Below are 24,555 nucleotides of genomic sequence, written 5' to 3'. Positions count from 1 at the left end.
GCCAGATCAGGTGGCTGGTGGGTTTTCAAAATAATAAATACATGCAATTTTTGTGATAAATATATATTATACTGAGCGCATTTCCTACATAATCCTCACTAAGGTTTCGGACAGCACTACAAAATGACGTCCCCACTATATAGTGCCCTATATAGTGAGTAGGGAGCGATTTCGGACACAGGGAAAACTTCCGGCTTGATTACGTCATCATTCGAAGGAGGGCGCGCGTGTCTTTTGACAACGTTGGCAGATGTCGGTCACTTTGATTTCCGCTGTACGTTTTACTTCCGTCCTACGATGTCTCGCACAGGTCTCAGCGAATCTCGTTTATGGCCGTTGCTTTGACATATGGACTGATATATTACAGAGCATATTTCAAACACTCATAACTTGCTATAGCGGTGACAAAATAGCTGTCAGAAATACATTCCTATATTTTATAAAATAGAATTTTGATAAGAAGAAGTTTGCCTTCAGTTCCCCTTTAATGATGCATAACAACAAAAACTCGCCAACTCGCTCTGTAGCAATTACGCCTACACGCGGCTATAAATCCAATGTAACGCTGGTCCCATTTGGCTAAATATGACAGGAATGTTTCCATGAATCAGAATTTTAACTCCTACAATTATGTACACAGGAAAACAGCCTTCCACGCACGACACAAATATCCACAGGCTGGCAAGTCACAACACTGAGGCCCGTTTAGCCCTGACTGATTTAGAACAATTCTGGAAAGTTCCTGAATACAGGCTAAAATTTGAGCAGAAAATTTAGCCACATATAATTTTATAGTGTGTGTGTGTGCGCGTGTGTGACTGAGAGAGAAACATAATATATCAAAGTATCCGCTACGATGTTTTTTCTGTGCTAACATGAGCAAGAGCGATCTGTCCAGCTAAGTTGCGACACTCAAAAACAACCTGACTAAAAAAAACCTGACTGGAAATGTTTTATGATTTATTTCAATTCTATAACAAATAAATATCCTTGAACAAACTGCAAAATAAATCAACATTTCTTTACTCGCTTGTTTTGAAGCTTTTCTGAGGGGTGCTAACATTAATATGAGCCTTTAATATTAGCATTTCTCTTCAGATACAGTACAGGACATCAGGTTAGCTGTTTAATAGTTTGTTAGCATAATTAAAAGAGAATATTCTCAGCCTAAAAGGCAATATAATTTCAAAATAAGCTAATAATTCGCTTAAAAAAACTAATTAGCCTATCAAACTATCAAAACAACTGTGTTTTCCTGTATCTGAAGAGAAATGCTGATATTAAAGGCTAATATTAATGCTAGCTCTCTTCAGAATGCCTTCAAAACATGAGACTAAAGAAATATTGATTTATTTTGCAGTTTGTTAAAGGATATGTATTTGTTACAGCATCGAAATAAATCAGAAAACATTTCCAGTCAGGTTTTTTTTTAGTCAGGTTGTTTTTGAGTGTAGCAAGTTAGCTACCGTAGATCGAGCTCTGCTTGTGCTAGCACACAGAGAACATCAAAATGGCTACTCTGATAAATTGGCTGTGTTAATGTTTTGGGTATGGATGAAAAGAACATATATTTTTTTCGCGGTCTGGTTTCCATCAAATCCTGCGCTCTGATTGGCTGGCAAGCAGGTCCCTATCCTACGATACGGACCCCAGTTACGGACCTCTGGCGACTCGCTCGTTCAGAACAACAACAAACATAGTAGAATTTTTTGTCAACATCTTTTTTTTAATAAGATTTATTTATAAGATTATCAAAAATTTTATACATTTTTGCCAGCATTTCTCAGGAGAATAGCATTAATTTTACAGCATGGATAGCGATAACGACAGTGTTCACAGCGAAAGCGAGTTTTACTACCCTGAGGAAGAAGAAATAAAAGAAAACATTTCAGGAGAAAGCTAAAAACCTCTAACATGCTAACGCCGAGCAAAAACATGGCTGAATCCTGAATGACTCCTATTTGTATAAATAGGGGACTACATAGGCGGCAAAATGTAGTTTTTTTCCTGCCATGGAAGTGCACTTGTATACCGAGGAGGAAGCAATTTGCATTACAGCCGTGAATGAGGATTCAAAATGGCGGCTTGCCTTGGCTCGGTTTTCCCTTTCGGGCACTCTCGTTTTCTGTTAGAATTTGGTAAAGAAAAAATATATATATTATTTACCAGCTTAAGGTCGGTTCGTATGGTGAAATACCGTGCCCTCGGCCTTGAATACTGACCTCGGCCCAGAGGGCCTCGCTCAGTACTTTCAAGACCTCGGTCACGGTATTTCACGATACGGACCAACCTTAAGCTGGTAAATAACATACATATATATATATATATATATATATATATATATATATATATATATATATATATATATTAGTGCTGTCAAAAATGTCGCGTTATTAACGCGTTAACTTGACTCAATTTTAACGGCGATAATTTTTTTTATCGCGAGATTAACGCTCTGTGACATGATGCCACGCCCCACACAGCCAGAGTCCTCTGCCCTCCCCCGAAGAGCCACGGTGCTCGGCTTAGGTTTCGTTTTCCCATTGGCGGCTCCAGCCCCACTTTGCAGTGGCTGTGACAAGACGTGTTATGCTCTGCAATAAAAAAACAAACAAACAAACATTGGTACAACCAGTGTTCGAACTATGCCGATATTTTCGGGGGGGTCCCTTTTTTCCCTTGGGGGGGGTGCTTGCGCTTGTCTCAGAGCGCGGATCTCCATCGTGCGCTCACTTCGGATATGCAAATGCTTCCCGTTACACACGATTGCTATGTCAATAAACATCATTTTGCCAATATTTTAGAGACCCCCCAACATTTCCCAATTCATGTTTTCAAGGGATCTCATGTCTGTTTCAGGGGATCTTGGATCCCCCGAGTACCCCCGTAGTTCGAACGGTGAGCAAGCCCATTCACTTTTTTATGCTGATAAGAGAATTACAATGGTTTTTCATGTGACAAAAATGTGTGATTAAATTGCGATTAATCGCAAGTTAACTATGACAGTCGCGACATTAATCGCAATTAAATATTTTAATCGCTTGACAGCACTAATATATATATATATATATATATATATATATATATATATATATATATATTCACAAACGTCCTGATACTCAATTATAGAAACGTATGATATTCACATTAGCCCCCCCCCCATGATCTGCACTGTATATATAAAAAGTTCTCGGTTCAGCTCTCTGTATATACACTGTTTACTAAATAAAGGTTCAACTGAAAAATGTGAATACACAAAGGTACAGTTCAATCTTTCAGTAGGCAGCACCTCAGGGAATGTCACCTTGTTATCAGTATGCCTCATTCATCCTTTCTTTCTCTCCTTTCCATTTTCATGCCCCTCCATCATGAGCCAAAGTTAAGAAGACAAGATAAAGAAATGTGTGGCCCCTGTGTGGAAACACTTTATATTTCTGTAAATGAATCCTTGATTCTCCACACTTACTGTTTTTACTGTTCGAATGAAATGTGTGGTTGGGTGCACACGTGAGTGACATGAGCTTCATGATTATATAAAGTTCTTAAATCATGATTTTCTCTTGAAAGATCCTGCAGTGATACGCAAACCATAGTCAAGAAAAATGAAATATACAATACTGTGCAAAATATACAATACTGTGCAAAGGTCTCAGGCACATGTCAAGAAATGCTGTAGACGAAAAATGGCTTAAAAAATAATGAAATGGAATCTTTCAATATTTTTAAATAAAAATTCTATAAACATCAGTAAATCATAATAAATGAAACCGTCAATATTTGGTGTGAGACCCTTTGCTTAAAAAAAATAGCAACTCAGGTACAGTTAGTGACGGCACGGTGGTGTAGTGGTTAGCACTGTTGTCTCACAGCAAGAAGGTCCGGGTTCGAGCCCCGTGGCCGGCGAGGGCCTTTCTGTGTGGAGTTTGCATGTTCTCCTCGTGTCCGCGTAGGTTTCCTCCGGGTGCTCCAGTTTCCCCCACAGTCCAAAGACATGCAGGTTAGGTTAACTGGTGACTCTAAATTGACCGTAGGTGTGAATGTGAGTGTGAATGGTTGTCTGTATCTATGTGTCAGCCCTGTGATGACCTGGCGACTTGTCCAGGGTGTACCCCGCCTTTCGCCCGTAGTCAGCTGGGATAGACTCCAGCTTTCCTGCAACCCTGTGCAGGATAAGCTGTTACTGATAATGGATGGAAAGTACAGTGAGTGCAGTTTTATGCGGAAATGAGCTGTAGGTTTTACTGAGCATCTTACAGAACCAGCCGCAGTTCTTCTGGACACTTTGACTGTCACACTCGCGTCTTCATTTTGCACCAAAACCCAGCAGCCTTCATTATGTTTTCTTTTTTAATCTGAAAAGTGCTCTCTTATGGAATATGCAGCTCAGATACAAACTTTGTTTTTCTGTAACATTTAATTTTGTGCTGGAAAATGAATGTTTGGACTCTAAAATGTTTTTGTACCGACTTGATAATGTAGAAGTCATAAAATAGAAATCTATAACAAAGTTTCTATGAAAAAAATAGGGTGCCTAAGACTTTTGCACAGTACTCTATCTTATACCATAGCAATTTCTCAACAATTACAATTCTACGTTGGAATTTTTATCCATTTATAGTTACATTTAACATTGCGGGAAGTCCGGGAGACAGGAGAGACGGCTATAAACTGTCAATCCCTAGACCAGCCTCTCTTTTTTTCTTCTGGAAATTAACTTTCATGTCCCCAAGTGATTGTTTTTAAAAGAGTTGCAGCCTTTAATACATGTGAAATTCTAAAAGACAGCAGTGTGTGGTTGCTTTTCCTGATCAGTTCCAAAGTCTTGCGTTGAAATGTCAGCACTTAACACATCATATCCCCTGTATTTCCACAGGTAGTAGTGCAGTTCGTCAACTCAAATGCCATTTTTAAAAATGTTTTACACGGCGAGTCCCTCAACAGGTCGTCCATCGTAACATGTTGTGCTCCATGTTCACCAGTGGGACGCACATCTCCACACTGCAGGTCAACAACTGCACACTTTTACTTCTAATGATTGTGCTGTGTGTGTGTGTGTGTGTGTGTGTGTGTGTGTGTGTGTGTGTGTGTGTGTGTGTGTGTGTGTGTGTGTGTGTGTGCACACGCACAGCAGTTGCCTCTGTGAAAATAGCTATAGGGAAAATTTCAGAATTTCCCACAGATTATTTACATCCACACAGATATTTTCACACCCACAATCTCTTCAAAAAAATGTAGGTTTTCTTTTTTGAGAGGGAGAGAGAGAAAGATAGAGACAGAGCTAGATAGAGAGAATGATGAAGTGAATGGTGAAAGAGTGGTGAAGTGAATCAGAAGTAAGTAGATAAAAATTCTAAGTAACTGACTACTGTAATAGTAATTATTACAAATAACCACAGCAAAAAAATAACAACTACAGTGATAATAATAATAATAATAATAATAATAATAATAATAATAATAATAATAACAAAAAGAAGAAGAAAAAGATGTTGAAGATGAGAAAGGACATTAAAAAGAAAAATAAGAAGATGATTAATATGAAGAAGTGTAAAAAAAACTGGGAAGAAAACATGGAGAAGACGGTAATAATCCATCCATCCATCCATCCATCCATCCATCCATCCATCCATCCATCCATCTATTTTCTTCTGCTTAACTGAAGTTGGGTCACAGTGCCAGTGAAAATAACAAAAAGTGACGTGAAAATAAAAAAGATGAAACTTTATAATAATAATAACAATAATAATAATAACAATAATAATAATAATAATAATAATAATAATAATAGAAGAAGAATGAGATGACAAGAAGGACAGAGAAGAAGAAAAAAGAAGGAAAACAAGAAAAACAAGAGAAATGAGAAGAAGAAGAAGAAGAAGAAGAAGAAGAAGAAGAAGAAGAGTAGCAAGAAGACAAGAAGAAAAAGAAGAAGGAAAACAAGAAAAACAAAGAGAAAGAAGAAGAAGAGTAGGAAGAAGAATAAGAAGAAGAATAAGGAGAAGAAGAGAGAGAACAACAAAAAGAAGAAAAAGATGTTGAAGATCAGAAAAGACATTAAAAAGAAAAATAAGAAGATGATTAATATGAAGAAGCATAAGAAAACTGGGAAGAAAACATGAAGGAGAAGACTGTAATAATCCATCCATCCATCCATCCATCCATCCATCCATCCATCCATCCATCTATTTTCTTCTGCTTATCCGAAGTTGGGTCACGGTGGCAGTGAAAATAACAAAAAGTGACATGAAAATGATGAAACTTAATAATAATAATAATAATAATAATAGAAGAAGAAGAAGAGACTGAGATGACAAGAAGGACAGAGAAGAAGAAGAAGAAGAAGAAGAAGAAGAAGAAGAGGAAGAGGAGAATGAGATGACAAGGACACAAGAGAAGAAGACAGACATCAGTGAAGACATCAATGATGGCAGTGATGTTGATGAAAAGGGAGAACAACGCTGTGAAGATGATGAAACAGAAGAATAAAGCTCGTTTCAACAGCGCCTTTTCTCACATTTCAAAGAACATGAATTGTCCATCACTGACATGACGCTCCACTCAACCACCCAAACTTTTATTATCACGCTTCATCCTCAGGTCCGGCATCACAAATTGACTCTGAGAGGAACTGCCTGTCTACTGCACACAAACCTGATGAGCCAGTGAAAATGAGCCAGTCCTGAGAGAGGTCGTGGTGAGGCGAGGCAGCCTGCACGCTGTATGAGATATGACCTGATTGTGCTGTGTGGAATTTAGGAAGCCCCTGTGGAGCACTGGGCAAGGAGCAGCACTCAAGAATAGGCTTTCCCTTAATCAGTTTTAATAGAAGCCTTTAATGGAATGCCTGGATGTTTGCCAGCGTCTGCCTACTTCCACGAAGAACGAGGGACGGCTCAGAGCCAGAGCAATGGTGGCCTCGCTGAACCTCATTCTTTGGTTCTCACAGAGCAGAACATTAGTGAACAGGTGAGAAGAAAAAAAAAACTATCAGCGAAGAAAGAGCATGATTATTTAACCACATGCTCGGCTTGTGAGATGGTTCATCTGTTATTTTTACCCTCTATAATTTTTCCCTATGAAACAACAACCCAGTAAATATGATGATATGCACCATATTTGTGACTTTGAGCCAGAAATAAATGAGTTGTGATTGTCAGGAGAAAATGGTGCGAGCATTTTTGTGTGGAAACAGTAGATCATTTGTATGAGTTGACTACAGAGTTGACGGGGCGTTATCTAGTTTGTTCCAGTCGAAGGATGGAAATTCCACGTTATGAGTCTGAGTCAAATGCAGCATTAATACTGCACAAGAAACTTCATATTCAACCACAGAGGATGAACCGCCTGTCACTGGGAAACGACCACAAACCACCGACAGAAGCAAAACGTAATCTCCTCAAAGAAAACTGGCTTCATTTCAACCCACTTATTTCATTTTTGGACTCTTTTTCAGAAAGCAGCTATCTTTCTTGAGATGTTATTGGGTATGTTGGGTAACATCCCAGCTTCGGGCAGCTTCGTTTTATTTTTCATCAGGAAAAACGTTGCATCATGCTCGTCCTCTGTGTGTACGTGTCCTTAAGTGGACTAATAAATCTATGAATAGCCCACGGCATGGACCACTGGCACGACCGACCTGTGATCTCACAGCACCTCTGGATGACCCTCTAAACACAGCCAAACATGATTTCATACTGGAACACTCGCTGATACACTCGCACACAAATCCGTAGTTATATTTCCAAATTGTGGTTGGATGATGGATTCTGTTTTGGCCATGTTAAGCCAAATCACTCATCCAGGTCAACATGAGTTCTATAATAAGTCTGGATTTGAGGCAAGTAAGCAAGTGAAGTCACTGGCTCCACAATCCACACGTGATGGAAGAAGGTGATAAATAAGCTGTAAATACTGCCTTGGGTCCATGCTTATTTAAAGCAACAGTGCAACTTTTTTGTTGCTGTAGTTCATAGTTTAAATTGGTGGCAGTTTCAAAAACCATCTCCATTGTACCTGAAAGGAATACTGCCAAAGACTCATCCCCAAATGTCTGATAAAGCTTAACACAGAGCCAGTAGTATCACAACAAAGAAAACTTTCTCCTCCAACAAGGAATTGTGTTTAGGCTAGCGAGGTAGCATTAGCTGGCTAGCCTTTTATCATGAGCTCTATGCTATGCAAGACAACCAGGTTGGGGGAATACACTGAAGCATAAAACATCTGCTGGTGATTACTATAGCTCCTGTTTATGACTGTATTGTATAGTACAGTATGTCAGTTGGCTAAATGTCATTGCTATTTAGGCATCAAATTTAGTACAAATGCTGTGGTTTGGGATGCAGCCCTGATTTCTCATTTCTCAGTTGTCAGAATAACCATGCAGCCAGAAAGGGCACAGTCCAACCCACATCACTAAATGTTTGTTGAAAAGTAGCTGAGCCACCAGCTTTCCACCAAAGATGACCAAAATGTTGGTAGGTTTCATTAAGGAGATGATGGTTTTCCAATCAGGTCCCAAAGTGTGCTATTCCTCGAACACCAGATATTTGCCGATCGCTTTCTATCCATTTACAGTTACATTTCATGCTGTGAAACATCTGCAGAACTAGCTAGTTCCTTATGTTTTAACATAAACATCACTATAAACAGTCATGCCCTCACCAGGCACTTTTTTTTCACTCAAATTTTAAAATGCAGTAATTTAAACCAAGACCAAGTCATGACCAAGACCAGAGTGTATCGAGACCAAGACAAGACCAAGACTTTGAGGGGTTGAGATCAAGTCATGACCAAGACCAGAGTGTATCGAGACCAAGACAAGACCAAGACTTTGAAGGGTTGAAATCAAGTCAGGACCAAGACCAGAGTCTATCGAGACCAAGATAAGACCAAGACTTTGAAGGGTTGAGATCAAGTCAAGACCAAGACCAGAGTGTATCGAGACCAAGACAAGACCAAGACTTTGAAGGGTTGAGATCAAGTCAAGACCAAAACCAAACTGTATCAAGACCAAGACAAGACCAAGACTTTGAAAGGTTGAAATCGTCATGACCAAGACCCGAGTCTATTGAGACCAAGATAAGACCAAGACTTTAAAGGGTTGAGATCAAGTCAAGACCAAAGTGTATCAAGACCAAGACAAGACCAAAACTTTGAGGGGTTGAGATCAAGTCATGACCAAGACCAGAGTGTATCGAGACCAAGACAAGACCAAGACTTTGAAGGGTTGAGATCAAGTCAAGACCAAAGTGTATCAAGACCAAGACAAGACCAAGACTTTGAGGGGTTGAGATCAAGTCATTACCAAGACCAGAGTGGATCGAGACCAAGACAAGACCAAGACTTTGAAGGGTTGAAATCAAGTCATGACCAAGACAAGAGTCTATCGAGACCAAGATAAGACCATGACTTTGAAGGGTTAAGATCAAGTCACAACCAAGACCAGAGTGTATCGAGACCAAGACAAGACAAAGATGTTGAAGGGTTGAGATCAAGTCAAGACCAAGACCAAAGCAGGGCGAGACCAAGTCAAGACCAGTGTGTGTGAAGGGGGGAGGGGGAGGGGTGACAGCCATTAACAGTAATGACAATTTCGAATTAGCAATGAGTCACGTTATTGGTTGTATCTGAAGCAGGAAATTTTACATCCAATCACAGTAATGATGTTAACAAATAAATCAGACAATACACAGGCAATTTAGTGAAATCCCTACAGTCGTGGTTTTAACTGGTCTTGAAATAAAATCCTGAGTCCTCTGTGTCTGAGACCAAGACAAGACTGAGTAAAAATGTGGTTGATTCCAAGACCGAGACCAGTCTCAAGTACTACAACACTGGAGACTCCTTCCATAAATGTTACCTAAATTCACTAAATGAACAATGACATATGTTTCTTTGTTAAATAACAAGTTTATGAATATACTGTTACTATAGTCATAATAACATATTAGAATGAGTGCATTAATAGAATCCTGTGAATTGCCTTGCAGCTGGAAACCCTAACCTTAACCCCAAGGTCAGAGCTGCTGTTATGGAACACATACACTGTGGTATAAATTGCATTTAAAACTCAGTCCACTTATTAAGTCTTATGGTCAGTCCTGGAGATGTGTCGAGATGAAATCCGAGTCCACAGCTGCTTCTCTTTGGCTCATTAACCAAACACAAGGTGTGCAACACGATCCCATTAATCTGCCTCCACTCTCAACAGAATACAATCAACTTCCAATTCCAATAAGAGTATGTGGGGAGAAAAAAACTCCATAACCTAGCACTAAATCAGATAAGAGTGTGATTGTGTACATTTGTGATGTGTACATCTTACATGGCTAGTAAATGGTAGGGTATACAACCCCGATTCCAAAAAAGTTGGGACAAAGTACAAATTGTAAATAAAAGCGGAATGCAATGATGTGGAAGTTTCAAAATTCCATATTTTATTCAGAATAGAACATAGATGACATATCAAATGTTTAAGTTGAGGAAATGTATCATTTAAAGAGAAAAATTAGGTGATTTTAAATTTCATGACAACAACACATCTCAAAAAAGTTGGGACAAGGCCATGTTTACCACTGTGAGACATCCCCTTTTCTCTTTACAACAGTCTGTAAACGTCTGGGGACTGAGGAGACAAGTTGCTCAAGTTTAGGGATAGCAATGTTAACCCATTCTTGTCTAATGTAGGATTCTAGTTGCTCAAATGTCTTAGGTCTTTTTTGTCGTATCTTCCGTTTTATGATACACCAAATGTTTTCTATGGGTGAAAGATCTGGACTGCAGGCTGGCCAGTTCAGTACCCGGACCCTTCTTCTATGCAGCCATGATGCTGTAATTGATGCAGTATGTGGTTTGGCATTGTCATGTTGGAAAATGCAAGGTCTTCCCTGAAAGAGACGTCGTCTGGATGGGAGCATATGTTGCTCTAGAACATGGATATACCTTTCAGCATTGATGGTGTCTTTCCAGATGTGTAAGCTGCCCATGCCACACGCACTAATGCAACCCCATACCATCAGAGATGCAGGCTTCTGAACTGAGCGCTGATAACGACTTGGGTCGTCCTCCTCTTTAGTCCGAATGACACGGCATCCCTGATTTCCATAAAGAACTTCAAATTTTGATTCGTCTGACCACAGAACAGTTTTCCACTTTGCCACAGTCCATTTTAAATGAGCCTTGGCCCAGAGAAGACGTCTGCGCTTCTGGATCATGTTTAGATACGGCTTCTTCTTTGAACTATAGAGTTTTAGCTGGCAACGGCAGATGGCACGGTGAATTGTGTTCACAGATAATGTTCTCTGGAAATATTCCTGAGCCCATTTTGTGATTTCCAATACAGAAGCATGCCTGTATGTGATGCAGTGCCGTCTAAGGGCCCGAAGATCACGGGCACCCAGTATGGTTTTCCGGCCTTGACCCTTACGCACAGAGATTCTTCCAGATTCTCTGAATCTTTTGATGATATTATGCACTGTAGATGATGATATGTTCAAACTCTTTGCAATTTTACACTGTCGAACTCCTTTCTGATATTGCTCCACTATTTGTCGGCGCAGAATTAGGGGGATTGGTGATCCTCTTCCCATCTTTACTTCTGACAGCCGCTGCCACTCCAAGATGCTCTTTTTATACCCAGTCATGTTAATGACCTATTGCCAATTGACCTAATGAGTTGCAATTTGGTCCTCCAGCTGTTCCTTTTTTGTACCTTTAACTTTTCCAGGCTCTTATTGCCCCTGTCCCAACTTTTTTGAGATGTGCTGCTGTCATGAAATTTCAAATGAGCCAATATTTGGCATGAAATTTCAAAATGTCTCACTTTCGGCATTTGATATGTTGTCTATGTTCTACTGTGAATACAATATCAGTTTTTGAGATTTGTAAATTATTGCATTCCGTTTTTATTTACAATTTGTACTTTGTCCCAACTTTTTTGGAATCGGGGTTGTATGATACAGTCTATTTAATAGCCACCATTAGTGAAGGTTGGGCATGATGAGAGCTTTTAACCCTTAAGGGCTCTTTATTTTGTCTACTTCGCATGTATCCTTGCCATAAGTTGTTGAAAGTTTGACAAACATGGTAGGCATTCTTTCTTACCTGGGGATATTGTAAATATTATGTACAGTATTTCAGTATTTGCTAATATGGAAATCCTAGAAATCCTAAAAAAAAAAAAAACTAGCACACGTCACTCCTCCCTTTTTTGCCAACCAGAGAGAAGAGCCCCACCCACTTGTTTTCTATTGGCTTGCAAGTATAAGGTTTGTCTCATTTCTCAAGTTCAAGTTCTTCAAACGGGGGTGGGTTTCCCAAAAGCATCGTAGCACAAAGCTCATTGTTAAACGGTAGAGCGAGCATCACAATGAACGCTCTCTTTCCTAGTTAGGATGGTCTTAGCATTAAGAGGCTTTTGGGAAACCTACCCCAGACCAGTATAGTTTTCAGGAATCTCCCATATATCACCATAAAGAGTCAAAAATAATAACCGCTACAGCGAATCTGTAAATGTTGGCACCTCATAAATGTAATTCCATACCATCACGAATTTAGGTTCAACTCAAAGCAAGCAGACTGTAGGAGATAGAGGTAATAATCAACTGAATTCTCTCAAACACCCTCTCACTATGCATCTGCTTTCTTAATGTAACTAAATTTACACCAAATCAAATATCTTCTGGCATTATTTCAAAGATGTGCTCATATTGCAGCGACAGAGATCAGCCCGAGGTTAGTCTGATGTGCAGGATTTCACATTTCTGAGCTACTGGTGGGCTGAGCGATTAATGTCAAAAGCAATATAATATCTACACAACATGCAGTATATTTATGGAGTGTGTATGAATTTCTTATATTTGCATTACAGACATGTCACCTTAAATAAGATTGAATGACCGGATATGGTTTTGAGATTTAAAAAAATAAATAAATCATGTCCACCACATCTTTTCACGTACAATGGTGCTTGAAAGTTTGTGAACCCTTGAGAATTTTCTATATTTCTGCATAAATATGACCTAAAACATCATCAGATTTTCACACAAGTCCTAAAAGTAGATAAAGAGAACCCAGTTAAACAAATGAGACTAAAATATTATACTTGGTCATTTATTTATTGAGGAAAATGATCCAATATTACATATCTGTGAGTGGCATAAGTATGTGAACCTCTAGGATTAGCAGTTAATTTGAAGGTGAAATTAGAGTCAGGTGTTTTCAATCAATGGGATGACAATCAGGTGTGAGTGGGCATCCTGTTTTATTTAAAGAACAGGGATCTATCAAAGTCTGATCTTCACAACACGTTTGTGGAAATGTATCATGGCATGAACAAAGGAGATTTCTGAGGACCTCAGAAAAAGCGTTGTTGATGCTCATCAGGCTGGAAAAGGTTACAAAACCATCTCTAAAGAGTTTGGACTCCACCAATCCATGGTCAGACAGATTGTGTACAAATGGAGGAAATTCAAGACCATTGTTACCCTCCCCAGGAGTGGTCGACCAACAAAGATCACTCCAAGAGCAAAGCGTGTAATAGTCGGTGAGGTCACAAAGGACCCCAGGGTAACTTCTAAGCAACTGAAGGCCTATCTCACATTGGCTAATGTTAATGTTCATGAGTCCACCATCAGGAGAACACTGAACAACAATGGTGTGCATGGCAGGGTTGCAAGGAGAAAGCCACTGCTCTCCAAAAAGAACATTGCTGCTCATCTGCAGTTTGCTAAAGATCACGTGGACATGCCAGAAGGCTTTTGGGAAAATTTTTGTGGACGGATGAGACCAAACTAGAACTTTTTGGTTTAAATGAAAAGTGTTATGTTTGGAGAAAGGAAAACACTGCATTCCCGCATAAGAACCTTCTCCCATCTGTGAAACATGGTGGTGGTATCATGGTTTGGGCCTGTTTTGCTGCATCTGGGTCAGGACGGCTTGCCATCATTGATGGAACAATGAATTCTGAATGATGCCAGCGAATTCTAAAGGAAAATGTCAGGACATCTGTCCATGAACTGAATCTCAACAGAAGGTGGGTCATGCAGCAAGACAACGACCCTAAACACACAAGTTGTTCTACCAAAGAATGGTTAAAGAAGAATAAAGTTAATGTTTTGGAATGGCCAAGTCAAAGTCCTGACCTTAATCCAATGGAAATGTTGTGGAAGGACCTGAAGCGAGCAGTTCATGTGAGGAAACCCACCAACATCCCAGAGTTGAAGCTGTTCTGTACGGAGGAATGGGCTAAAATTCCTCCAAGCCGGTGTGCAGGACTGATCAACAGTTACCGGAAACATTTAGTTGCAGTTATTGCTGCACAAGGGGGTCACACCAGATACTGAAAGCAAAGGTTCATATACTTTTGCCACTCACAGATTTGTAATATTGGATCATTTTCCTCAATAAATAAATGACCAAGTATAATATTTTTGTCTGAATTGTTTAACTGGGTTATCTACTTTGAGGACTTGTGTGAAAATCTGATGATGTTTTAGGTCATATTTATGCAGAAATATAGAAAATTCTAAAGGGTTCACAAACTTTCAAGCCCCACTGTACGTACAACACCCCTTCAAACACACATTGCGCCCTCTGACAGCATGAGTGCGTGTCACGGTGCAGGGGATGCTGTCTGTCAGTCTGTCTGTCTGTCTGTCTGTGGTGAACCATGTCAGGTCAAAAGTTGAGCTCCATCAGGATAACAGCAGGAAGAGAGCTGACAGCTATAACAGGGTGGTGGAAATACTCCAAGTGAGGATGTTTCTTAAAAAAAAAAAAAAACAGACCATGAGTATGAGGGATATAAAAGGTTAAACATACGCGAATAAGCTAATAAAGCCACAAAGAATGTAACCCTACATGTAGTTTCTAATATTCATGAACTTTTTTCTGGTTTCATTAGCAGGAAAAGTGTGCGAGCTACTGTATAGACGCTCAGAGTCTCCAATGATCTCTGCTACTTCCCTTTTTAAAAACATGGCTGAGAATCACCTCCTTTTACAGGAAGACAATGTTTGCAAAACATATGCTTCGGTGAAAGACAAAATTGTGTACTTTTAAACACATTCAAGATGAAGTGATGAAAATAGCTGACCAGTTCATCATCTCTAATCCTGTATGACTAGCTAGTTAGCTAAGCAATCAGTCATATGGAAAATATTCCAGTTGGTTAATATTTAATAATCTTTTGAATGAATGTTTTGGGGCATTAACAGCAAAAACAAAACAACTAATTATTGAATTTAGCAAGCTAATATACAAAACCTAACTAGGTAATTTACCAAACTTATAGTTAACTTGCTGTTTAGCTAATGCTTCATGTTTAATAAACCCTTATTATCAACAAAAACAAAACTTACTTATCAAATTAAACAAGCTACAATACAAAATTTAGCAAGGTTTCTAATTTAATAAAATAACATACAAGACCTAACTAGCCAGATAGTTTAACTAGCCAAATAACAAAACCAATTAATTACTAAATTTATAACTTACTGGTTAGCTCATAACCCTTAAATAAATGTTATGGCACATTATTGACAAAACCAAAACTTAACTATCTATCTAATTAAACAAGCTAATATACAAAACCTACCTTCCAAGCTAATTTAACTAGCTAAATTATAAAATTTAACTAGCTAATTTATCAAAAGTATAGTTAACTTGCTGGTTAGCTAAGTTTAATATCTAATAACCCTCATTATCAGCAAAAACAAAGCTTAACTGAGTAAACAAGCTACAACATTTAACAAACTAATGTACAAAACCTAACTAGCTAGCTAATTTAACTAGCTAGTTAGGTTTTGTACAAAATGTTTAGCAAAAACAAAACAACTAATTATTGAATTTAACAAGCTAATATACAAAACTTTACTAGCTAATTTACCAAATTTACAGTTAACTTGTTGTTTAGCTTAGGTTTAATGTTTAATAAACCCTTATTAGCAATAAAAAACAAACTTAATTATCTAATTAAACAAGCTACAATACAAAGGTTAACTAGATTGCTAATTTAACAAACTAATGTACAAAACCTGACGAGATAGCTAATTTAATAAGCCAAATTACAAAACCTAACTAATTAATTTACCAAATTTATCGCAAACTTGCTGATTAGCTAACCTTTATCAACAACAAAAAGAAAACGTAACTGTCCAAGTAAATAAGCTACAATACAAAATAGAACTAGTTAGCTAATTTAACTAGCTACATTACAAAATGCAGCTAGCTAATTTGCCAAACTTATAATTAACTTGGTGGTTAGTTAATGTTTAATATTTAATAAGCACTTAAAGGAATGTTAAGGTACAGTGTTGACAAAAACAAAACTTGATCATCTATCGAATTAAACAAGCTAATATCCAAAACCTAAACTGGAAAAATAAAAAAAAGAACAATTAAATAGAATTTGAAATTTGTAACAAGTATTTTGAACGTCAAAATGAAAACATGGGGAGTAAAAAGTATGCTTTTTTTTTCTTGGAAATTAAATTGACTAAGGTACAAGTATTCAGTTTCAATAATACTTGAGTAAAGTACAAATCTGAGGGAGGAAAGGTAGTACAATTACTCCACACGTTCCACTTCTGGTTCTGATCCATGGTTTGATTCCATGTTAGACTTCTACATCCGCATCAGAACTTAACCGGACTCGTGACACGTGTAAGGAATAAAACCGTGCTGTTAAAGGAAAATAATCAGTGATATGAAGACTATTACATAAACATCTCCTTACAAAAAAACTCCACCATATCAAGTGTTCATTGTTTGTTTGGTTTTTTTTCACTGTTAAATAACAGCACATTTGAATTAGTTTATTATTAGCCTCAGATTATACAGACCATGTGCCGCACAAATCCCTGTCATTGTTCATCTCTTCATTCTGTTCTCACTTAACATGGGAGTCGATTCAGGCCATACTTCCTTCACTGAGACTGACATTTATTTAAATCTGTGCTTAAAATACCACAGTAAAAGCTCTCTCTGTGCAATACGAAGTGTATACGCTGCCTCTAACATCTGGAGTTATTACAGGAGAACAAAGTGACTTTCTAAATATCACAACGCAGCAGAAAAAGCAAGCGGATCAGCAACATCTGAAGCACAGAAAATAAAATTTAAAAAAAGATTTGAACATGACAAGCCCATATTTCTTTACTACGGAAAGCTCTTCAGCCTCTTTATCATATTTACACAAATATCTTCAAGGGTACTGAGCAGTTATCTTGGGCCAGATACACATATGCCAGGCTCATGTACACACACACACACACTCCATATGTTCACATGGCAGGTACAATTAGCTCACGAATGCCATCAGCAAACTTAACTGAGCTCAGCATTTCTAACTGATTTATATGGAGTTTGTGTGTCTTTTGTTCTCCAGCTGTTCCGCATCCCATGAGATGAGAAAATCAAAGCAGAAAGGAGGGCTCATAAATCCTGCATACAAGCTGCTGGAACATTTGATGTTAATGAAAATAAAATGAAAAACATCAATTACATTTTAACTTTAAGTTAAGGCTTAGTGGGAACCCTGGTGAAAATAAATGTGCTACGTGTACTAAAATTTTGCATACTTTTGTGTACTTGAAGCCACACTAATCATCAGTATACTTCAAGTGTGTTTATGATTAGTTAACTTGAGGCATGCTATTTTGGAACAACTAATTTTGTACGAAATATATTTTAATTGTAATTAAATGGTAGAAAAGTGCAACTTGAAGTGTATTTAGTAGTGCTGTCAAAAATGTCGCGTTATTATCGCGTTAACTTGACTCAATTTTAACAGCGATAATTTTTTTATCGCGAGATTAACGCTCTGTGACATGATGTAGGTTTTTCATAAGCTTTTGAAACCGCCGGGAACTTGGAACAGAGACTTTGCTTAGAAAAACGATAGCAGCTAGACTGTAATGCCACGCCCCGCACAGCCAGAGTCCTCTGCCCTCCCCCCAAAGAACCAGCGCGGGCAGGGCGCGCTAGCCCCGCGCCTCGGGACGAAGAGCCACGGTGCTCGGCTTAGGTTTCGTTTTCCCATCGGCAGCTCCAGCCCGACTTTGCAGTGGCTGTGACAAGACGTGTTATGCTCTGCAATAAAAAAAAAAAAAACACTGGTACAAAGCAAGCCCATTCACTTTTTTATGCTGATAAGAGAATTACAATGGTTTTTCATGTGACAAAAATGTGCGATTAAATTGCGATTAATCGCGAGTTGACTATGACAGTCGCAACATTAATCGCGATTAAATATTTTAATCGCTTGACAGCACTAGTATTTAGTGTACTTTTATGTGCTAAAGTGGAACAACTTAAAGTATATTTTGTATACTTTAAGTATATGACTTTATATGTACTAATATATGCTTAATTAGTACTTTGTTTGTATTACAAGTACCTTAAAAATTAGTACACTTTTAGAAATTACACATAACTTTCACTTAAAGTATATTTTAGTATAATATATTTCTATAAAGTGTAATATAGTATAATTATTTTAAAGTGTGTTAAAAGTGTTAGCGTGAAAGCGTGATGTTAGTATACTTTTTATATATTTACAAAAAGTACAATTTGTGTAAGTACATTTTCAATATACTATTGAAAATATGAATATACTTTAAATACAATAAAGTACTTTTTTTTTCGCCAGGGAAAATATAAAACAGACTCATTCTCATATTCTAGGGGTCTGAGGATACAATGCGCATCTTGACACATGATCAACAATCGAATGTAAAAGACAATTAAAGCAGCAATATGCAACAAATCTCTCTGGAGTGGAAGGCCACTCCTCCTGCACTGGGATTCAGAGGCCACACCTTGTGCACAGGGACTAACACAGAGGCCACATCCTTCACTGAATCTGACAGTTACATAGGCCACACCTCTTGCACTGACACTAAGACTGAGGCCACACCTCCTTCCCTGAAATTAACATGGAGGCCACACATCCTTCACTGGAAATAACATATCCAGAGGCCACACCTCCTTCACTGGAAATGACACCAAGGTCACATCCTTCACTGAATCTGACAGATATATAGGCCACACCTCCTGCACTAGCACTAACACAGAGGCCACACCTCCTCCCCTGAAACTAGCATAGAGGCCACACCTCCTTCATTAGAAATGATATATCCAGAGATCACACCTCCTTCATTGAGATTAACATGTCTTCTTCAGTGGTACTGACAAACAGGCCACACCTCCTTTACTGAGCCTGACACAGAGGTCATAGTTCCTTCACTGTAACTGACAGGCACAGAGGCCACGCCTCATCCACTGGGACTGACAGAGAGGCCACACCTCCTTCCAATAATCTGACACATACAGAGGCCATACCTTCTTCACTGAGACTCACAAACACACCTCCTTCACTGGAACTGATACAGAAGCCACACCTCCTTCAGTGATACAAACAGAGAGATCATGTCTACTTTCACTGGGACTGGTAGATAGGCCACACCTCCTTTACTGAGCCTGATGCAGTGGCCAAATTTCCTTCACTGAGACTGACAGACACCAAGGCCATGCCTCCTTCCACTGCTCTGACACACACACACACACACACACACACACACACACACACACACACACACACACACACACAGAGGCCACACCTTCACTGACAGCGATAACCTTCACTAGGTCTAACAAGCACAGAGACCACGCCTTAGTCTTCACGGGGACTAATACAGAGGCCACACCTCCTTGACTGACAAGAATAAGCACAGAGGCCATGCTTTCTTCACTGGGACTAAGATAGAAGCCACGCCTTCTTCAAGAGCTCTGATGACAGAGGCCACACCTCTTAAGGCCAATTTATGCTGACAACGCAGTCCTCGCAGACGGTGTCGTAGATAGCATCTGCGTAGCCCCCCCACCTTCGCAGACGCTCTCCGCGCACCTCCCAAAAATTGTGACCACCGCAGAAGCCTCGCAGACAGCGTCGCAGACAAGAGGGCTCTGATTGGTCCACTCTACATCCACTGTACACGCACTTCCGCTTCCCTACTTTCCCGGTTTGGTTTGTTTTCACGACCGCCATTTTTAAAAACACGAGCGAAGATGGAGCAGCACGAAGAGCGGCTGATCGAGGAAGTGAGGAAGTACGGACATCTATAGGACTCCAGTTCTAGTCATTATAAGTAACCGGAGGATAAACACTCCACTAACCACACCCACCAACTACTCCTAGCGATTTCGCGACTTCGCACCCCCTTGCGTTGTAGCGGTGAATAACATCGCGCACGCCTATTACTCCCCGCTCAACGATAAATTACAACTGTCTGCGAAAAGCTGTCTGCGAAAGCCTTGTCGCAAGAGCATGCAGAGGCCTTTACACTGATACTGACACAGAAGCCACACCTCCTTCACTGGGACTCACTGCACATAGGCCACACCCCTGTTTTGAAACAATAAAGTCATAATAATCATAATTATTGAGGCTGGTTATTATTATTTTCAATTATATTCACCTTACAAGAAAGCACAGAAGGGACACATACTAAAAGTTTTATAATTTACATGATAACATGATATCTCTCCGAGCTTATATCAGCTTTCCAACATGTTGAGTTTGTCTGGTTAAAAAAAAAAAATGGAGCTTCAAACATTGTTTGGATTGTGGATTTTCCCAGTTCATGATGAAGTGTTCAAAATGAGTTTGTATTTCGGCAGCATCCAAAACCACAACTCACAATGGGATGTAATCATGAGTAGCGGGACAGGCCGTGAATCTGGCGTGAAAATGATAAAAATTATTTCTGCTTCTAATATAAACAGCACTGATATGCAAACCGCACTGGGGCTGTTTGCTCCGTCTCCAGGAAAGAACAAGAAGAATGGCAACGTCACAAAATAAGGCTCCGTATGGAGGCTGCTCAGATCCAAACCTTCCTGATGTTGTGATGAGGTGATGGAGCCTTACCTGAGTCTCTTGTAGTACTGTTTGACCTTCTCGAGGGAGCTGGCGTTGATCTGAGCCTGGTGCTCCTCCACGGAGACACTGTCCCTGTAGTAATAACCCTCCATGCTCTCCAGTGCTATAGAAAAAAAAAAAAAAAAAAGATGTACAATCATTTAGGTCCATGTCCAAATCATGGAATTCAAAACAAAAATAATGAGCCAAAAACTCATAGAAAAAGGAAATAAATAAGTAAAAAAGTTGCACTTTCTATTATTCTGGCTTACATTTATCATAAGATTAATAACATACAATACACCCAAGACCATATTATGGATTATTATCCATACAGGACACTTTTTTGATGGAATAAAAAACATGTGTTCTATTCCCTCCTAGTGGGTTTCATTCATTTGGTTTGACAGCATGCAATACTGCTAGCATATCACTTATCCTACGTGTATTACAGTGGTGCTTGAAAGTTTGTGAACCCTTTAGAATTTTCTATATTTCTGCATAAATATGACCTAAAACATCATCAGATTTTCACACAAGTCCTAAAAGTAGATAAAGAGAACCCAGTTAAACAAATGAGACAAAAATATTATACTTGCTCATTTATTTATTGAGAAAAAGGATCCAATATTACATATCTGTGAGTGGCAAAAGTATGTGAACCTCTAGGATTAGCAGTTAATTTGAAGGTGAAATTAGAGTCAGGTGTTTTCAATCAATGGGATGACAATCAGGTATGAATGGGCACCCTGTTTTATTTAAAGAACAGAGATCTGTCAAAGTCTGATCTTCACAACACATGTTTGTGGAAGTGTATCATGGCACGAACAAAGGAGATTTCTGAGGACCTCAGAAAAAGCGTTGTTGATGCTCATCAGGCTGGAAAAGGTTACAAAACCATCTCTAAAGAGTTTGGACTCCACTAATCCACAGTCAGACAGATTGTGTACAAATGGAGGAAATTCAAGACCATTGTTACCCTCCCCAGGAGTGGTCGACCAACAAAGATCACTCCAAGAGCAAGGCGTGTAATAGTCGGCGAGTTCACAAAGGACCCCAGGGTAACTTCTAAGCAACTGAAGGCCTCTCTCACATTGGCTAATGTTAATGTTCATGAGTCCACCATCAGGAGAACACTGAACAACAATGGTGTGCATGGCAGGGTTGCAAGGAGAAAGCCACTGCTCTCCAAAAAGAACATTGCCACTCATCTGCAGTTTGCTAAAGATCACGTGGACAAGCCAGAAGGCTATTGGAAAAATGTTTTATGGATGGATGAGACCAAAATAGAACTTTTTGGTTTAAATGAGAAGCGTTATGTTTGGAGAAAGGAAAACACTGCATTCCAGCATAAGAACCTTATCCCATCTGTGAAACATGGTGGTGGTAGTATCATGGTTTGGGCCTGTTTTGCTGCATCTGGGCCAGGACGGCTTGCCATCATTGATGGAACAATGAATTCTGAATTATACCAGCAAATTCTAAAGGAAAATGTCAGGACATCTGTCCATGAACTGAATCTCAAGAGAAGGTGGGTCATGCAGCAAGACAACGACCCTAAGCACACAAGTCATTCTACCAAAGAATGGTTAAAGAAGAATAAAGTGAATGTTTTGGAATGGCCAAGTCAAAGTCCTGACCTTAATCCAATGGAAATGTTGTGGAAGGACCTGAAGCGAGCAGTTCATGTGAAGAAACCCACCAACATCCCAGAGTTGAAGCTGTTCTGTACGGAGGAATGGGCTAAAATTCCTCCAAGCCGGTGTGCAGGACTGATCAACAGTTACCGCAAACGTTTAGTTGCAGTTATTGCTGCACAAGGGGGTCACACCAGATACTGAAAGCAAAGGTTCACATACTTTTGCCACTCACAGATATGTAATATTGGATCATTTTCCTCAATAAATAAATGACCAAGTATAACATTTTTGTCTCATTTGTTTAACTGGCTTCTCTTTATCTACTTTTAAGACTTGTGTGAAAATCTGATGATGTTTTAGGTCATATTTATGCAGAAATATAGAAAATTCTAAAGGGTTCACAAACTTTCAAGCACCACTGTACATCACTCTACCCAATGGAGAATGAGTGTTGAATATGGTTTACGATATTGCATGGTTGTCAAGACAACATGACGTCACACGCCAGAGATGTAAAACTTCTGCGCTAGCGAGCGACTGTGACAGTTTGTAAACAAACATGGCCGCCAGGCTTGCTTCGTTAAATACGGAAGATTAAGTCGTCTTTGACTCATTCAGTATCATGCTAGCTGGATGGAATATATCTGATATACCACTCAACGGCGGCCAATATTATTTCAATATGTTAAAGGTGTCATTGCATCTTTTTTTCATTAATTGTGCGGTGGTCTCTAGTATGAATGAATGCCCTGTAAGCCGGTTTTGGTGAAAAAAATGTTGTGGTTTTCCTGTTTCAGGCTGTTCTAGTTTGGTGGAGGAGTGGGTGGCAGGAGAACGACAGGATTTCAGCTCTTGCTCATTAATATTCATGACATGTAGATGTGTTACCTCTGATTGGCTAACAGCAATCAGTAAACGTGTTACCTCTGATTGGCTAACAGCACTGTGACGCTACCTCCAGTGGGTCAGAACAAGCGGATGTGGGTGTCTTTGTAAAAACTGTTTTGATTGGCTATTATGGTCTCGACATCGATGTTTTGACCAATAACAATGTAGATAACACAAATTTTACATCACATTCAACGAGATTTAAATGAGACTAAAGATGGCGACTTACAAATAATGTGTAAACATCGTTGGAGTTAATAAAGTTTGACCAGCATGAAGGAACATACCCCAACCCCCTGAAATTAATAAAAAAAATTCTCAACGGATTTGGCATAATATAAAAAGGTCGTTTTTTACTCAGAAAAAGCGGAAATCCGCCGAAAAGCGGAAAACTCTCATCCCTGCCTAGCTTGTGACCATGTCATGCATGCTAACGTGGAGAATATGAACATGCTATTTTGGAACAAAAATCTTCGAACAAAAAGTTCATGTTTTACTGACAGCTTGTGAGCTGGTGGTCGATCGTCTTGACGGTACAGATCCAGGTATTAAAAACAACCTCGAAGCAAAACCACTGCTGAAGGCACCGAAGTTTGAAAAGTCACTGTGGTTGAAATGATCAGAACACAGTCCTAACATTGCATTATACTTCTCTGGTGGTGTGCCAAAGATAAATTCCAACCATTTCTTCTTCAGCTCTTCTATCTTGGGCAAGAAATGCAACGTTGATGTGTTACTGCCACAAATAACACACGCACGAACTTGTTCAGACATGTTTTCAATTTGCTGTTAGGTCCTCTTCGTTAGCTACTGACGAGATGGGCTCTGCTATCTCTCCTCACGCTTACTGTAAATCCGAACTTTCTTCCCGTGGGCGGTCGCAAGCCAAGGTGGGCGAGGCCATGAATACTAATTTTCGAAGTGACATAAGTTCGTAGGGCTTTTTCAGATTCGCTCGTTTTTCCGACTATTTTCTTTCATAAGCTAATACAGGGAATGGGAGTAGAATTACATTTTCACATGCAGCATGCATATGCAACTTGGAGTGAACTATGGTATTTCAAAAAGAGTCAGTATTAAACGTTTTTGGTGGAAGGGCACCTTTAA

The 24,555-nt window shown here is 39.2% G+C and overlaps 1 protein-coding gene across 3 annotated transcripts in view; it reads right to left on the bottom strand.

Annotated features, from left to right (window-relative positions):
* Positions 1 to 24,555, bottom strand: part of prex2 (phosphatidylinositol-3,4,5-trisphosphate-dependent Rac exchange factor 2) — a 266,799-nt gene that overhangs the window by 27,514 nt on the left and 214,730 nt on the right. For all 3 annotated transcript variants that reach the window (XM_060899865.1, XM_060899866.1, XM_060899867.1), the window contains one exon: positions 20,930 to 21,044. In XM_060899865.1, the coding sequence (XP_060755848.1) occupies positions 20,930 to 21,044 (115 nt within the window). The remainder of the gene's footprint in view (positions 1 to 20,929; positions 21,045 to 24,555) is intronic.

This window comes from Neoarius graeffei, chromosome 19, assembly GCF_027579695.1.
Source record: "Neoarius graeffei isolate fNeoGra1 chromosome 19, fNeoGra1.pri, whole genome shotgun sequence".
Lineage (NCBI taxonomy): Eukaryota > Metazoa > Chordata > Actinopteri > Siluriformes > Ariidae > Neoarius > Neoarius graeffei.
The sequence above is the reverse complement of the archived record's forward strand: the minus strand, read 5'-3'. Positions and strand labels throughout refer to the sequence as shown.